Here is a 17,629-nt window from a genome sequence, read left to right on the forward strand (position 1 = left end):
TATAGACCAGGTTATGAGGTTGCTAGGTGTTGGGTTAAGGTCACTACAGTATAAACTCAGTATAGACCAGGTTATGAGGTTGCTACAGTAGGTGTTGGGTTAAGGTCACTATAGTATAAACTCAGTATAGACCAGGTCATGAGGTTGCTAGGTGTTGGGTTAAGGTCACTACAGTATAAACTCAGTACAGACCAGGTTATGAGGTTGCTAGGTGTTGGGTTAAGGTCACTACAGTATAAACCAGGTTATGGGGACTGTTCGGTAATTAGTCAAATCCTATGTCATTGGGACAGAAAAAGTAATGATCTGTAGTCAATGTATAATAAACATTGTATTGTTAAAACATGTTTATTGTGTTAATAATGAACACAGTGTGCTGCAATCTGTTCACTCTGTTTATTTAAACCAGTCTTGCTGTCTGTGGAACATGTCTATGGCTGAATATGGACCAGAACACTAGTGTGATTCAGGAAGGATTCTGGAATGTTAAAGGCAAGATTCACACATTTTGAATCTTATATCGTATTCGTGTATCTGAGCAATTTTTGCCAGATAACTGACCTGTTATAGTAGTGTAGATGTCAACACTATACTATCACCAGATAACTGACCTGTTATAGTAGTGTAGATGTCAACACTATACTATCACCAGATAACTGACCTGTTATAGTAGTGTAGATGTCAACACTATACTATCACCAGATAACTGACCTGTTATAGTAGTGTAGATGTCAACACTATACTATCACCAGATAACAGACCTGTTATAGTAGTGTAGATGTCAACACTATACTATCACCAGATAACTGACCTGTTATAGTAGTGTAGATGTCAACACTATACTATCACCAGATAACTGACCTGTTATAGTAGTGTAGATGTCAGAAAACCTGGAGAACAGTGATGGTGTTGAACGTAGTTATCTGTGTGATCACCAGACAGAGGTTTCTCTCCGGTTTTGTGACGAAACAAAGGTTTAGTTGTGTCTTCTTATTATCTCGGCCTTAGGCCTATATATCACCGTGTCAAGGCATATGAAACTAACAGGTTATAGAGCAAACAACATAATTATCACAGCAAGGGTTGTAATATGGCATTTTTTCCTGACTTCCACAGTGATTTTACCTACACACCACTACTGGTGTGATGACTAGTTGTGATTATTAAAGAGAATTAAACTTGTTAACAAGTAGTGCAGAAGTGGTTTGATTGTTGTTCCAATCCCAGATTTAAACTGAAGATGAAATATTGAATTCAGATTCAAGGACGAGTGATGAGACGACTCAAGGAATCTATGACAGGTTCTCCAGGTCCAATATTATTTTAATACAACACAGTGGAAGGGTTGCCTTCAACAACCACCTTGACAATGTCTATGTTGCCAACTCACACTATTGGTGGGCCCAAAACCACCCATACATTTGATTGGTCGACATTGGAAGGTTCCTCGGCCGTCACTGCAACCGATAATTATAGAGTTGACAGGTCAAAATTACTTAAATATGGCATAAACATGTTTTACAGACAGCTAACATGGTACGAAGAGCACTGACATGGTACTTAAAACTATCTGGTCAACAACTCAGGTTTCAGAATGTCTTGGTCAGTGTTTTCACTGGTCCAGAATGAGCAGATAGAGGAATTTCTCTGCCAGCTTGTCTGTGACCGTTTTAAATGTGGATTCTGATTTCGGAGTGAGGATCCCAACCCAACGCAAATAATATATAGAATATACTGGAAACAAATATTGGGTATATATTGCATTATAATAATTGAGAATATATATAGGTTAAATATAGAACCAATGACTAGTTATTTTATTCAACACACAACACAACCCTTATACACTTATACACTGGCTCTTTCTCAGTCCTCTGAAAATCAGTCCTCTCCTTCACTGATCTGCCAATCAGTGCAGATTCAGGGAACAAGACAAGGAGAGAAGGGATTTTTAAGCAATTGGTCTGTTTAGATTTCCACATATGCCTTACCCACATCACCATCGAGTGGTCAATTCTGATGTTTATGATCACCAGGGACCGAATAATGTATTAAGCATCTCAGAGTAACATTGCTGATTTGTGATCAGTTTAGCCTTTTAGATCTCATTGAATAAGACTACATGGACAGGGAGGACCTGATCCTAGATCAGCACTCTACTCTGAGACACATGATGCTCACATTGTGGGCCTTTATTTGTCTAATAGCTGATAAAAATGTTATAGCCTACAACTGATTCCAAGTGAACCAAACCATGTTATTAAAACAAATAATGTTTTGTTAACTGACTGATTTGTATTCATCATCTCTAGTCACAAGATAATGCAAATTGAAAAAGTATTTTTAGTTTCAATGGAAGCAAATTATGCATAATCTCACAACATATCTGTAAAGTATGTATGTGTTCACTGCAGAACAAAAAAAAACATTTGTAAGACATCATATACAACATCAATTTTTTTGTCTTCATCATGGTTATAATTTGACCAACTGAAAGTCATTCCCTCCAGTCCCTACAGAGTTCCATCTCACATCATCATACTTGTTTGTCATCAACTACAGAAATCAGATAAACATCAATAACAAAATCCTTGTCAAAAACAAAAAGAAAAAAGTAAAAACATCAACAACAAAATTAAATCCTCATCATCAACAACAAAATGAAATCCTCATCAACAACAAAATTAAATCCTCATCATCAACAACAAAATGAAATCCTCATCAACAACAAAATTATATCGTCATCAACAACAACAAAATGAAATCCTCATCAACAACAAAATAATATCGTCATCAACAACAACAAAATGAAATCCTCATCAACAACAAAATTATATCGTCATCAACAACAACAAAATTATATCCTCATCATCAACAACAAAATTATATCGTCATCAACAACAACAAAATGATATCGTCATCAACAACAACAAAATTATATCCTCATCATCAACAACAAAATTATATCGTCATCAACAACAACAAAATTATATCGTCATCAACAACAACAAAATTATATCGTCATCAACAACAACAAAATTATATCGTCATCAACAACAACAAAATTATATCGTCATCAACAACAACAAAATTATATCGTCATCAACAACAACAAAATTATATCGTCATCAACAACAACAAAATGATATCGTCATCAACAACAACAAAATTATATCGTCATCAACAACAACAAAATTATATCGTCATCATCAACAACAAAATTATATCCTCATCATCAACAACAACAAAATTATATCGTCATCAACAACAACAAAATTATATCCTCATCATCAACAACAACAAAATTATATCGTCATCAACAACAACAAAATTATATCGTCATCAACAACAACAAAATTATATCGTCATCAACAACAACAAAATGATATCGTCATCAACAACAACAAAATTATATCGTCATCAACAACAACAAAATTATATCGTCATCAACAACAACAAAATTATATCGTCATCAACAACAACAAAATTATATCGTCATCAACAACAAAATTCTATCCTCATCATCAACAACAAAATTATATCCTCATCATCAACATCATCATCCAGGCAGATCGCTCAAGATTGACTTTGAAATGAGGATGTCCTGAGGATGTCGGTAAATGCCTTCCAAACCGGCCACGTCATTGAACAACTCATAAGATGTGGTCCAACAAAAACAGATTTTAAATATTCTTAGTAATCATTGTTGCTAAAATAAATTATTCAAAGTATAATCAATGTATAATACCTTCTATATGAAAAAAACTAATGCATTTTTTCCCAATAAAATTACATTAAGATTAAAATGCTAAATGTCAAATGACAAAAACCAAAGCCAAGCCAACCGTTTACCACTAAACAACCATGCAGTCCCTTCTAATCATTCATCTGTGATTAAGGCATATCAAGCCATAGGTTATAAAATTTGATTTGATTTGATGGTAAGTACATGAGAGAAATATAATTATTATAATAGAAATTAAATTACCAATGGCACACTAGCTCCTTATTTGCCTGTGTATTGTGTTTACTTATGGACATTAGCAAGTAAAGTACTCTGAATCTGTTGGTTAACTTGTTGGTGTTCAGATTTACTGATTTGTTGGTGTTCAGAATGTAGCTTGAAGCGTTTTGCTTAAATCTACATTTTGACGTTAAATGTTGTATTCCTACTCCTTTAGCAATTTCATTATGGAACATCTGATCTGTAAATTCCTAAGATGTTTTATAGTTTATGAATGCATCTGAAAATAGGTTTTTCCTGCTGCAGTTGTTCTTTTCTAAATTGCATTGGGTATGTTTTTGTTCAGCAAGTCATTACATAGTACTCCACTTTATTTCATGTTGAATGACCTTTTCAAGCTCTTCATTGCATCATCAGGTGTTAAAGCCTTCCAGTCCTCTGGGATATCAGCAGGGAGTGCATGTTTGGCTTCAGCGATTCTCTCATTGAATGTGACCATCACATACTTCCAGTAGTCTGAAGCCTCAATGCTGGAATCTCCAGTTATCACCCAGTCAGGGTAATGTGTCTGGTAGTCCTTGTAGGGGTGAAATGTTCCTCCAGTCTTGGCGTTGGAGAATGTACAGTCACTAACCACAAGAGATGAACATATATCAATCGTTAATTTTTTTGAATCCCTCCACCTATAACCATTGATACCTTCTGAACGATGAATGTAGGCATGGTGTGTTTTGTGCTCTGTACCCCCTGCATCACAGGGTACACCACAGAAGGGACATGCCTCCCCACATCCAAACAGACTGGTGAACATCTTGTCATGAGGCTTGAATGGAAGAGATCTGAGTCTCTCTTTGATGTCTCCTCCCTTGTTGTACTCAGCTGCCAGTGACTGCTCCATTTCTCCCACTAACTCTGTGAGGAAGTCAGCAAACTGTTCTGTGTTTGCATCTTCAGGAATAAGCATCAGAATGGAATCCAGAGCATCTTTAGGAAAGACAAGCTTCTCTCCAAGAGCATCGCAAATAATGCCAATGAACATCTTGATATCATTTACCGTAGTTTTATTGCTGACATTTGAAATGGCAGCAATTATGATTTTGATTATATCTGACAGATGTTTTATCTCTAGTTTATTCAGACCGTTGTTCTTTGAAAGTCGTTGGACAATTTGGTCAAACAGCCAGTCCTTCACAAAGCTTTCATAATTGTCAATGTACTTTTCATATTTCTCATCTGTCAGGAGCTGTTTCAAAATGGAGAACTGGAAAGCCCCTCGGGTGCTGTAATCCTCTGACCCTTTACCTGTCTTTACTTCATCAACCACATCAGGACCAATCATTTTGGTCACATAGTCCTGTACAGCTGGCTGTAGACAGAGCTTTGTGAAGTCCTTAGCTTTCTTTAGGCACTGGTCTCGGTTATGAAATAAGTCTCTGAACTCAGTAAGGTACTTGCTCTTAGACAGTTCCAGACACTTCCTTGGGTCATTGACTTCAATAAAATCTTCATGCATCTTCTGGAACTCTCTGGCTGCTCTGCCACAGATGTGTAGCTTCAGAGAAACCTCACATTCCTCACTTGCTTGAATTTGTGTGTGTTGTTGCAATGTTTTGTCAATTATTCTCAGCAGTTCTTTGATGTGTGTGTCATGGTAATCAGTTTTGCTTCTCACCCTCTGGGTCATAAACTCCAGACACTGTTTTATGATGTCATCACAGAGGTCTTGTAGTTTTTTCCTGTGATAGTCGGAAGACCCGTGCTGTACTTTGTTTTTAGCCTGCTGCCACAAACTCTCTGATTCCACAACAAAGGCTTTTCTCCCACAATCCAACAGACTGTTTCCAACCAACATCTTGTTGACAAGACCCCCCCTCATTGTCAGATTATCACGTAACATGAGGAAGGCATCAAGAGCCACATCTCTTCTTTGGAGTCCTTTGAAAGTTATCTCAGACAGAGTGTTCCTCCACATGATGTCAAACTCTTCACTGAGGGCCTCATCTGATAGAACAGATTCTTTCTTTCTACAGTTCTGCAGCAGAGTCAGAACCTTCTTTTCCATTGTACTGGCCTGAGAGCTCTTGATGTTGTTCAGTTCTGTCATTCCCTCTTTGATCTCAACAGCACCTAGCAGTTTGTTCTTCACTGTGTTTTCTATCTCTTTTCTCAGCGTTTTTGCACTGGACACAAAGTCCTCCTTGAATTTTTCAACAAGATTGACATGGCCATCTTGCTTCTCAAAGTATTTCACTAGATTGTCTTGGATTTTCTTTTCTCCCAATGACAGTTTCTCAGATGCTTCTATCATTAAGTATTGTAGCACATCTCTTATGGACCTCTGGGGATGTTGATCTGACATGCCAATATTGGACATTTTAGTTTCAGCACTCACCATCCATTTATACATCTCCTTCTGGAAGGTCCATTCCCAACCATTGTACTCAGAGCATAATCTGGAGTATGCATCTGCAACCAAGCTGTTTCTGAAACTGAAGATGAATTTCTCAAATTTAACTGCCTCCCACAAGCTTTGTGTCCACTTCAAGAAATGTGTCAAGTCATCATTTTTCTGGCATTTTCTGAAATCTTGCATCAAGCTCTTTTTTAAATCATACACAGACTCACTGTAGCCAACATTGACTGGAGCCATAGGGGGAGTCCCATGCCAAAGTCCTGGGATGTAGCAGCTGCTAGTGTCTGGATCATACTCCATCACATCAGTGAACTTGGTGATATTCTCCTTCTTCTCCATTCTGGCTGCTGCCTGGGTCATTTCATTCAACTGTTCCAACAACTTCTTCCTGTCCCTCATGTTGTTGTCATGAGCAGACATGTCTGACACATTCTGGTGCACAAAATGACATATCGGCTTCTTCCCCACTTCCTTCATCCTGATAAAAGCATGAACAACAATCTGTAGAATGTCTTTCATCTCTGTGGAGTTCTCCATGGCGATGTTGATGATAGTGACATCACTGAGTCCTATCACCAGTGTGGCCAGTTCATTGTCATGTTCATGGCTGTCATCTAGTTGAGCCAACTCTGGTGATTTCAACCCCTCTGTGTCAATGATCATGATGAAGTCACATTTCAGCTCCTCCTTGAGTTCTTTGTTGACTTTAATCAGTAGCATGAAGGCACCTCTGGTGCATCTTCCACTGCTGACAGCAAACTGGACCCCAAACATGGTGTTGAGGAGAGTGGACTTCCCAGTGCTTTGGACCCCTAAAACTGTCACAACACGGATCTTGCTGTTAGAGTCCACAAGAGCATGAAGCTGAGTCAGAACAGCTGATATCCATTTCAGAGGGATATTTGATGCATCTCCATCCACAAGCTCAACGGGGAAACCATCCAACAGCATCTGAGCACACAATCCAGGGAGATACTCCATCTGTTTCCTTTGAGGACTGTCTTCAGGGAGGGAGCAGGCAGCTTCATATAACTGGCCCAACTCACGCAGGAAGTGTTCAAGGCCTAAGGAACAGTCAGATAATTGCTTATCCAAATCTTTAATTTCGTCCTTTTTCTCCGGAGAATTTTGGCAAAGATCTTTGTACCGGCCCCTCAAAGCAGACAGGTTCTGACGTGACAGATTGTCCAGATTTATCCGCATCCATTTGAGGAAATAGGAACGCTCAGGTCCTGATCTTGACATTCCTAAAATGAAGCTTGTCATTACATCTGACATGTCACATTTATTTTGCTTCTTTCTCAGCTCTTCCTCCTTCCTCTTCAGAGAGCTCTTGTAGTGTTCAATGTCTTGACCTCCTGCTTTTCTCAGTCTACACTTCTCTTTTTCTAACTGGGAAAGCTCTTTCCAGATTGTTCCCTGTAAGGGTAGCTGTTTGTCTTTGAATTGAATTGTGTCTTTGATGTTCCTAGTGATTTCATCTGCCATCTTCCTGGCACTCTGACAGTCATCACTGTCTTCATCAACCAGAATCCCCATCTGATGAGCCACGTCAGCCATGTTTTCAATTGTCAATCTGTTTTTTCTATTTTCGATGATGTCACCCACAGATGACTGCAGGATTTTGACAAATTCTGCATCATTCTGCTTCTTCTTCACAATCACATTTGTTGGGTTGATACTGTAGTTTGTGATTATTTTCTTCAATGTGTCCACCCTGAATGTTTTATTCTGAGAGTTGACAACCAGAAATAACTCTGCTTTTGTGATTTTGCCTTCCAAAACCTTGAAATCTGCCTCGAAATCATCAGTGAAAATGTAAACTGCAGCTGATGTTTGACACAGAAAGGAGAACTGTGTTTCAAAGGACCTGATGTCTCCTCTGAGATTGGCCACCGCCACAGGCTCTGTGAACATGTCTGTGTTTTTGTTCCCAGATGGAAAGTACCAGCTGATTTCAACCAGTCCATTTGAGATTTGCAAAGGGACATCTCCACATTCCATATCATGATGAACAAAAGTGTCATGGTACTGTTGAGGGTTACTAAGCAACTTGTTCAAAATATGAGACTTGGACAAGCTACTCTCTCCTATCCTAACAAAGGACACCATAGGAATATCAGAGACAACAAGTCTGTCCTCCACAAAAGTCTTTGTGGATGTTTGGGAAGAGGGTCTGAACTTCCTCACTATGTCCCTCAAGGCCCACAGCATCAAAGTGCTTTGTTCTGTGTCACAGTTTGGCAGCAGCAGAGGAACAGCAAACTGACACATGGACATTTTCTGGACCATCTCCTGCTGCAGGAAACCATCTGAACACAGAAACAGGGCAGTTATCAGGTCCAGTGGATTAATTACATTGCTGCTATCAGAGTCAGTGTCCAGGTTGTCTACACCATAATATGAAACCTCCTGGTCAGTGGTCAGACATTTCACACTCCTAGCATTCACATTTGCCATCATTAATTTATTCAGGAAGGCCCCTGGAAGTGACTGCATAGTGGTAAGAGGTTCATCTGATGTAGTATCAGCATTTATCTCAAGGACAGTACTTAACGTCAGCTTGTTTTCATAATGATCTTCTAGTCCAGTCTTTGACAACAACTCCCTGAGCCAAGGTCCTGTAAATAGAAATGAAAAGAGAGCCATGATTACAAATCCTCCTCAAAGAATAGCAGAAAAGCGCACTAACAGGTGTTTTACACTGTACTTTGGATAAGGTTACAGAAGGCAGAGGCAGACCATTTCTGGACTCAATAACTCACAAAAAAAGGAAGCTAACATTTAAATGTGAATTCAGAAATGAAAAGACAAATTTACAATGCTTACAAATACTTATAATGATTACAAATGTGTAGAAATGCTGGAACAGTGCACACATGTAAAACCTTTTAAATAGTTTATAAATGCTTATTAATAATGCTATTGAAAGTGAAGTATTGTGGTACCTTGGGGTGTTTCTCCTGAGGAACCCTCCTTCTTTGGATTTGACTCATCACTGGCTTTTGGCAGTGGCTCTTCCTCTTCAATTTTCTATAAAAAGTTGAATTCACAGGTTAACATGTTTAATTTATTATGACATTGAATCTACAATTCTGGTCTGTTGAGGATAGAGCACAATAGCTTCCATTTAGAATAATGGCACATTAATGTCTAGTCTGGCATGCATAGCTTTTGTTAAATTAACATTAAGGATGTGGTTTCCCTGTTGTGATGCCTATCATACAAACATTGGCAATGTTGCATCAGGATAGGCAGTATGATTGGAAAAAGAAAAGTTACTTTACACTTTTTAAATAAATATGTCCCGTATCTTCCCATTTTAACCTTTTGCGACAAGCAATCCCGGATCCGGGATCGTAATCATAGCCTCAAACGAATTAGCATAACGCAGGGGACATAACTACCCCTAGAAACTTTTCCTATTCATGAAAATCACAAATGAAACGAATTAAATATATTCAAACACAAGCTTAGCCTTTTGTTAACACAGGTATTAAATCATATTTGAAGATCCAGTATATCCCTGTTAAAGCAGCAGCCATAACATCAAACTATCCATGATAAACTATTCAACTTTTTCAAAGTGAACCCCTAGAAAGTTCAAGATCTCACCCACTAGACTTAATTAGAGCAAGATTACACAATGTGATCGCACAACAACAGTGGTTGGCTGCACTCTTGGATTTTATGGAAGTAAATATGTTCATAGTAGCCTACACAGCACAACCCTAGTCAACACCCACTTTTAGTTTTCCTTGTTCTCCCTGGTGAATCTTCTCTTCCCAGCCCTTCAGTGGTTTGGAAGGAGATGGAATCTCTGGATGGGGCTTTGGGTCAAGAATACATCCACAAATTAGTGATTTCACTAGATTCAGAGTTAATTTACTGTTTTATTGTTATTCACTTTACATAGCTTATTTTCAAAATGTATATTACACAGAAACAAGCTGGAACGCAACGTTATATAACATTTAGCTTTAACCTTGAAATGAAACATGTCACATTACAGGAACATGATCAGCATGATCACTGAGGATGTAAAAGTGTGTCTTACCCTCTCTGCCTCTTCCTTCTTGTCATTGTGATTCCCCAATACCTCCTCTGCTGCACCTGGAATAGAGGTTGAGATATAATACTTTAGTGATGGCAGTATCTCAGATGCGGAAGGGAGATGCAGTGAGATCAGTGAAACCGTGTTTATGACTCTGGCTTACAAAGCCCTGACCTCAATCCCATAGAAAATTTGTGGGCAGAACTGAAAAAGCGTGTGCGAGCAAGGAGGCCTACAAACCTGACTCAGTTACACCAGCTCTGTCAGGAGGAATGGGCCAAAATTCACCCAACTTATTGTGGGAAGCTTATGGAAGGCTGCCTAAAACGTTTTACCCAAGTTAAACAATTTAAAGGCAATGCTAACAAATACTATTTGAGTGTATGTAAACTTCTGACCCCCTGGGAATGTGATGAAAGAAATAAAAGCTGAAATAAATCATTCTTTCTACTATTATTCTGACATTTCACATTCTTAGTGGAGATCCTAACTGACCTAAGTCTGGGCATTTTTACTATGATTAAATGTCAGGAATTGTGAAAAACTGAGTTTAAATTTATTTGGCTAAGGTGTATGTAAACTTCCGACTTCAACTGTACATAGTAATTGCTATTAGCTAATTCATATTGTAGTTTGTAAGCTGAGAGTTAGAAAATATGACCGCTTGTGTTGCTCAATCTTTCCTCAGTTAGCGTTAGGACAAATGTAGCCTACATTTGTCCGGTTAGGATGATTGTGTTATGCTATAGTTACTTCTGTGATTAACTGAACAATGCATCCAAAAATAAACTGCTCACATTTTGGACATAACTTTGTAAGGACTGTGTTTGTGTAAATAGTTTCAGAAAAAATGTGGCCAGCTCAAACGCTGATTGTTGCGTCATTCGAAACTGGCCGTTCTAAATAAGAGTTATAAATAAGTGTCCTAATCACACAGGTGTAATCGTATGCTTCAGGGACCACTGTGGAATGATCACACCCGTGTGATGGTACGTGTGAAAGGGTTAATTAGATACCACTATTACTACCAACTATATACATAATTATATACTACTACTACCACTACTACTACTACTACTACATAATAATAATTATTATAATAGTACTACAACTACTAATACATACTAATACTACTACTACCACTATTTAATGATATACTACTACTACTACTACTGCTACTACTACTATATAATTAGATACGATTACTACTACTACCACTACTGTCACGCCCTGGCCTTAGTATTCTGTGTTTTCTTTATTATTTTGGTTAGGCCAGGGTGTGACATGGGTGATTTATGTGTCTTGTTTTGTCTAGGGTTTTTTGTAGTCTATGGGGTTGTGTTCAGTTGAGTGTTCTAGGTAAGTCTATGGTTGCCTGGAGTGGTTCTCAATCAGAGGCAGGTGTTTATCGTTGTCTCTGATTGGGAACCATATTTAGGCAGCCATATTCTTTAGGTATCTTGTGGGTGATTGTTCCTGTCTCTGTGGTTTGCACCAGTTAGGACTGTGTCGGTTTTTCCACGGTTTCTTATTTTGTATAGTTGATCAAATGAAGTGCCGTTTTCTTTGATAAAATCCATTTTTATAGCCTAAATCGAAATATTTTGTAAACCGTTTGTGACGTGAATTCCATCTCTATCAATTTTTTACGAAGCATTCGGCATGGTGAGTTTCAGTGCATTCCTCTGGATGTTTGCAACACAGTCCAACATCACTTTTTTTTTGCAGGGAGAATTGACCGAAGTGAGCTGATTTGAAGACAACTATAAATGACTGCCTTACGCACCAATAATTTTAGCGAAGCTTCATTGATTGACTATTTCTGCCCAATGACCACTGATCTTCTTGAAATCTAGCTGGGTAGATAGCCAATGAGCTGAGGTAAAAGCCATTATGTAATGGTTTGGGGTTGGACCACAATTCCTTGTTTGTAATCGCATGCGCAGGGAACTCCATTTTCGCCTTGACGATCAGAGGAGTTGCTGTAAGGCTTTTTATGCGCAGCTGTTTTTCGGAAAGTTGTAGTTTCAACGATTTCATTGAAGATATAAAGGCGAATAAATCATGTAAAGCAAAGTGAAAGTGAGATATTTTGTTTGAGGAATCTTGAAGTGTTATGATTCAAACAGGAACTGAGGAGCTGTTTCTGCAAGGACAGGACGTACTTCTGGACGGGTAAGTGCTAATGCCATTTTATGAAATATAAAAATATATACGTATTATATATATAAAAAATAAAACATATTTTTTTGCAATGAAATGTATGGTGTGTGTGTCCTCTCCTTCCCAGGAAGAACCGTTACAACTACAATATAATTAAATAGTGCTACTTCTACTACTATACAACTAGATACTAATACTACTAGAACTAAGACTATAACATTATATACTACTATCAGTACAACTAAAACTATATAAGTAGATACCACTACTACAACCATTAATACTACTGTATAATTAAATACTACTACTACTAGTGATACTACTTCTACTACTAATATATAATTACAAACTACTACTAGAGATTTAGATACTACTACTATATAAATATATACTACTAATAATAATACATCTACTATATAATTTGATACTACAACTACTACTATATAATTAGATACTACTACTACTATATAATTAGATACTACTACTACTATATAATTAGATACTACTACTACATACATAATTAGATATTACTACTACTACTACTATATAATTAGATACTACTATATAAATAGCTACTACTACTAATAATACATCTACTATATAATTCGATAATTCTACTACTTTATAATTAGATACTTCTACTAGTATATAATTATACACTACTACTAGTATATAATTATTGACTACTATATAATTATATACTACTACTACATACGTATATACTACATAATTAGATACTTCTACTACTACTACTAATACTATATAAGTATATACCACTATTACTATATAATTAGATCTTACTACTACTATATAATTAGATACTTCTACTCCTACTACTATATAATTAAATACTACTGCTACTACATAATTTGATACTACTACTACTATATAATTAGTGTATATACTACTACTACATAATTTGATACTACTACTACTACTGATTCAACTTCTACTACTATGAGACTCCTACTACTACTACATAACGTTCCATTACTATGCCAACTTCAATAGTTTGAGTTATTATATTGACAAAATGTACATTTTAGTCATTAGAGATCATGCGAATTTTTGCAGCTTTTTGTGAAAAATCGCGCAACTTTTCAACGTCCTGCTACTCATGCCAGGAATATAGTATATGCATATGATAAGTATGTGTGTATAGAAAACACTCTGAAGTTTCTAAAACTGGTTAAATCATGTCTGTGGCTATAACAGAACGTGTTCAGGAGTAAAAATCCCAGGGAAAACTGTTCACCAAAAACACACAAAAAATATTAATCAGCCAGTCTTTGAATTGTCTAAGGCGATAGAAAATAGATGAGGTTCCCATTACAATGCCTACAGCTTCCACACGATGTCGCCAATACTGGCATTTTATTGCAGGTTTATCCTTGGTGGGATGACGTGTAGGCACTTCCTGTCTTGTGGTGCACCGAGGAAGTTTATGAAAGTGAAAAAATGGACGACGATTTCAAGACTTGCTGCTATCGAATACAGATCGCTCCGTGATCAATTTGATCGATTATTAACGTTTATTAATACCTAAAGTTGGTTTACAAAAGTAGTTTGAAGTGATTTGTAAAAGTTTATAGGCAACTTGTTTAATTTTAAAAAGTGACGTTGCGTCTTGTAAAGGTGATTTTTTTTTTTTCTGGATCAGACGGGCTTTATAAATAGACATTTTAGGTATACAATGACGGATTTAATCGGGAAAAATACCCAATTGTGATGTTTATGGGACATATAGGAGTGCCAACAAAGAAATTAATGTTTTATATTTTATTTCTGCGTTTTGTGTAGCGCCGGCTACCGCTAAATCTTTCGTTTAGGTCTCGTTCAGGTATTTCGGGGGGTGCATGCTATTAGATAATAGCTTCTCATGCTTTCGCCGAAAAGCATTTTACAAATCTGACATGTTGGCTAGATTCACAACGAGTGTAGCTTTAATTGAGTACCTTGCATGTGTGTTTTAATGAAAGTTTGAGTTTTATCGAGGACTACAGGTGGCGCTCTGAAATTTCCGCTGATTTTGGTTCCTGTACAGGAACAACAATACGCGTCATCCTTAAGAGGTTTTAACAGACATGACGTTTAAGGGCAATTAAAGGTGGTGTAAAGAACTTTAAAACAGGAGACAATACCTTTGGTTGTTTCTCTGTTTCCTTCTGAAGAGCCATCGGTCTCTGGTTTTGACTCATCATCGGACAAAGGCTGTTGAACATCTTCCAATTTCTAACAAAACAGTTAAATCAATAAATAACATTGGTTAAACTGAACTTGAAAATAAAAAGGGAAATTCCACCACTTTTTAATCTAATTTCCATTTATTAACCATTTACTAATCACTAGTAAAGTGTTTTTGCAACCCCTCATCTAAAGCGATTGCTGTTCATTCTTTATAAATGTTTTGCAAAGTGATGCATTGGTAGACCTGCCATTGGTAGACCTGCTGTACTTGATGCCCCTTTAAGGTGTCAAAATGGCTCAGAACATATCAATGGTAAAATAATAATCACAGAATGTGAAAGGAAACGTATCATATAAGCTATATAAAAAAAAAAGAGAGCAGCACACTATATATATATAGTCCCTGGGAGTATATCTCTTTATTTTTATACCTTACAGTTTATTGGGCGTTAGTCATCACTACATCAAATATTTTTATCTGGGTGTGCGCCAGCTCATGTATATTAAAGGAAATATATCAAACATTTTCTATAAATAATTTGCAAATGTTGGGGTAATGGTGAGCAAACTGTTTCTAAATGCTCTATACATAGTTTATTACTGACTGTTAATACATAGTATTACCCTTTTGTCTGTTTATACATGGTTTATTACTGACTGTTAATACACAGTATTACCCTGTTCTGTCTGTTTATACATGGTTTATTACTGACTGTTAATACACAGTATTACCCTGTTCTGTCTGTTTATACATGGTTTATTACTGACTGTTAATACACAGTATTACCTTGTTCTCTCTGTTTATACATGGTTTATTACTGACTGTTAGTACACAGTATTACTCTGTTCTCTGTTTATACATGGTTTATTACGGATGTCTAATACACAGTATTACCCTGTTCTCTCTGTTTATACATGGTTTATTACTGTCTAATACACAGTATTATCCTGTTCTGTCTGTTTATACATGGTTTATTACTGACTGTTAAGACTGTTCTGCCCCTGAACAGGCAGTTAACCCACTGTTCCTAGGCCGTAATTGAAAATAACAATTTGTTCTGACTTGCCTAGTTAAATTTAAAAAAATACAAAGTATTTCCCTGTGATCTCTCAATTACTATGAATTTCACAAACATGTAGAGGCCCCTGGATGGAAATTCATCAGGGTTTTTAAATATCAGTTTTAACTTTAGATGACATCATAATGTGATACTTTCTTAGGACCTTTTCTTCTTATGTAATTGTGTCTTACCATCTCTGCTGCCTCCTCCTTGTCAACGTGTTCACCTGATACCTCCTCTGCTGGGTCTAGAATGGAGGGTGAGATATAGTACTGTAGATCAGCATACATGCAGAAAGTGGTTAGTTTGCAGACTGCTTATGAACTGTTGAAATGTTGTCTATTGTATAGTTATACTCAAATAGCTGCATCTTTTTGATGAACAACTTGCCTCGAGACTGAGGAGCTGGTCTTGTCAGAGTGTCTGGGTTTGCTGCTGCCAGAGTGATCACAACACACTGTTGCTTTGTCTTTCCTTTCTGCACCTCCTCCTGTAGCTGGCTGATCTGCTGCTGCATCTGTTGCTGCATGGATTGCATTGCCTGTTGCATTGACTGCGGTTGCTGTTGCATTGACTGCTGTTGCTGTTGATTCAATATGAAGTCCTGTAGCATGACTCCTCGTGCTGCCATGCCATCAGGAGTGCCAGTGTTGTGAACAGGTGTGGTGTCTCTTCCGTCCCCTTCACCACCTGTTGCACCTTGTGACCCCTCATCACCAGGCCTCTCCATCACTAGAACCCCACCAGGTGGGGAATCCCACCACCTAAAGATGGACGGGCTGCAGCAGTCTAACGTCTGGCAGGGAAAACATAATATTGTTTTTAGAGTTTCTCAAAGTAAAAACATTGTTAGTGGTTTAGTCTCACAAAACAATACATTGAGTGGAGTGTGCAAAGTGACCAACACTAAGAACAGATCTCATATTAGTCATATGTTGTTCTCCTTACACTGGCTGTCAGTGGTATTGTTTTATAAATTCTCTAGATCACCTACATAGCCCCTGAATATTTAGCAACATTTTTGGTACATTACAAAACACACTGTCTTTCAAAGATTCCTTGACATATCCAATACACAGTCAAAGTACTACAAAGCGTTTATTTCTGCAGGCTTCAAAATGGCTAACATGCATGAAGATGTCAGAATACAGATATGATGTCATTGTTTTAAAATAAAAAGCACACGTTTTTAACAACAGAGCACAACATGGTTCAACGTGGCAATACATCAGCACAGTCTTTATTCACGTTTTTTTTTTAAATCACAGCCGTCTGGGAGCTAGATAAGGAATTCTATTACATTTTTTATTTTACATTTATTCAACCAAAGAAGTCACTTTCAGATTGACATCTCTTTTTCAAGTGAGCCCTGGTCAAGAAACCAGCATACATATAGTTAGTTACACAACACATCAAAAAACAGTTAAAACAGTGTCAAGTGCATAGGGGAGTTTAAAAGTGCCGGTTTAAAAACATAAAACTTGTGGTCAACAGCCCTACAATCTGGGATTTAAATGCATCAAACAGAACAAAATGTTCTAGTTTTAAGTCCTTTTCCAAAGTTTTTCAAGGGCAGCAAAGTCACGCGTAACCAACTCAGTTATTGTGTTGGGAACAGTTCTGTGTTCTCAGATGGTAATGTCCATGGGAAGAATCTGAATTGCATACTCCTCGTGTCCTCTCTTCTATCCTTGCCTCTTTCTCAAGCCCTATTGAATGAGAAAGCCAGAGGTACCACCACTCTGACCTTCTCCTCCAATGGGTTTTGAGAAAGAGGCAAGGATAGA

The 17,629-nt window shown here is 37.4% G+C and overlaps 1 protein-coding gene across 2 annotated transcripts in view; it reads right to left on the minus strand.

The window, feature by feature from the left end:
* Positions 1–1,311: 1,311 nt before the first annotated feature.
* LOC139374625 (interferon-induced very large GTPase 1-like) overlaps positions 1,312–17,629 on the minus strand; it is a 30,450-nt gene continuing 14,132 nt past the window's right edge. For both annotated transcript variants that reach the window (XM_071115658.1, XM_071115659.1), the window contains exons 2-8: positions 16,233–16,638; positions 16,034–16,089; positions 14,736–14,826; positions 10,435–10,490; positions 10,124–10,207; positions 9,326–9,410; positions 1,312–8,998 (exon numbers count right to left, since the gene is read on the minus strand). In XM_071115658.1, the coding sequence (XP_070971759.1) occupies positions 4,335–8,998; positions 9,326–9,410; positions 10,124–10,207; positions 10,435–10,490; positions 14,736–14,826; positions 16,034–16,089; positions 16,233–16,572 (5,376 nt within the window). In that variant the 5' untranslated portion in view covers positions 16,573–16,638 and the 3' untranslated portion in view covers positions 1,312–4,334. The remainder of the gene's footprint in view (positions 8,999–9,325; positions 9,411–10,123; positions 10,208–10,434; positions 10,491–14,735; positions 14,827–16,033; positions 16,090–16,232; positions 16,639–17,629) is intronic.

The sequence above is a fragment of the Oncorhynchus clarkii genome, chromosome 19 (genome assembly GCF_045791955.1).
Source record: "Oncorhynchus clarkii lewisi isolate Uvic-CL-2024 chromosome 19, UVic_Ocla_1.0, whole genome shotgun sequence".
NCBI classification, from domain to species: Eukaryota; Metazoa; Chordata; class Actinopteri; order Salmoniformes; family Salmonidae; genus Oncorhynchus; species Oncorhynchus clarkii.